This window comes from Anarrhichthys ocellatus, unplaced genomic scaffold (genome assembly GCF_004355925.1).
Source record: "Anarrhichthys ocellatus isolate YVR2014 unplaced genomic scaffold, GSC_Weel_1.0 scaffold111, whole genome shotgun sequence".
Classification (NCBI taxonomy): domain Eukaryota; kingdom Metazoa; phylum Chordata; class Actinopteri; order Perciformes; family Anarhichadidae; genus Anarrhichthys; species Anarrhichthys ocellatus.
In genome coordinates, this window is record NW_022280141.1 from 44,718 (window position 1) to 45,744 (window position 1,027).

The window sequence follows — 1,027 nt, forward strand, 5'->3', positions numbered from 1 at the left end:
CCGGGGCTTGTGCGCTGGGGGGGGGGGGGGGGGGAGATGCAAAATAATTAGGTCAACAGGTTACCAAACAGCTGGATCACACACAGAAAGGAGATCTCGTGGTGACATACAGTGGGTCCAGGGGAACCAGAGGCTCCGGGGATGTCGGAGGAGCAGGTGCAGGTGTAGGCCGGGGCGGGACAGCTCTCCTCATCTCTCTGACACACAGACAGACATTCACGACAAAGACATTAAGCCAGCTGTTGCAGTCACAAGTACGTTTACTACGCTCTCCTGAAGTATTTCTCACTATTGTATAACCACTGGGAAAGAAAAGGGATGAAAGCAATATGATAGTGTAGGAAGGAAGTTAGGGTACAGGCTAATGTTTTAGGTATGAGTCAGTGTTCAGGTATATAATCAGTTGTTTTTTTTCCACAATGGCTAAATTGTGATTCAAACCTCACATTTGAGAAGCACACTACAATGGGGAGCAAAGCAAACTGCCCAGTGACCCTGTGGTTCCTCCAGAGCGTCAGGCTCGGTGAAACATGAAGCATCCAACGGGAAGAGTAAGGGGCTCCTACGTAAATCCTCATTTGGACAAACAGCCTTTCTCTATTCAGGGAATCAACACAAGGAATTCCTTACCTTCAGGACTCCAACTGGCTCCTGACTGAAATCATGTAAAACTGAAACAGTTTTTGAAGAGGTTTCAGTCATGTAGCCATGAATGATCTGGTGTTTCTGCTTTTACATTTTCTTGTTGAGTTCTCAGTTGTGTACATATTCATTGTTGAGTTTGTGTTTTGCATTGAATAAATAGAAATTGGTTCAAACACAGCTTCAGTTCTCAATATGCCTATACCACGATGGAGCTGACTAAATGTTAATATGAATGGTAACAGACTGACCACCCCGGGCAGGTCACAGCAGGTGTCCTCTGAAGCCCACGAGGTGTTGCACACGATCTCAAAGGACTGCAGCTGGAACTGGAAACGATGAAGAACACAGGGGACAGTAAGGGCACAGGACAGAAGAAAGACTA

The 1,027-nt window shown here is 46.3% G+C and overlaps 1 protein-coding gene across 1 annotated transcript in view; it reads right to left on the reverse strand.

Annotated features, from left to right (window-relative positions):
• The window catches only part of slc35h1 (solute carrier family 35 member H1), a 47,602-nt gene that overhangs the window by 5,747 nt on the left and 40,828 nt on the right, over window positions 1-1,027 (reverse strand). Inside the window, exons 38-39 of the mRNA XM_031876561.1 lie at window positions 894-971; window positions 111-197 (exon numbers count right to left, since the gene is read on the reverse strand). Of these exons, the coding sequence (XP_031732421.1) occupies window positions 111-197; window positions 894-971 (165 nt within the window). The remainder of the gene's footprint in view (window positions 1-110; window positions 198-893; window positions 972-1,027) is intronic.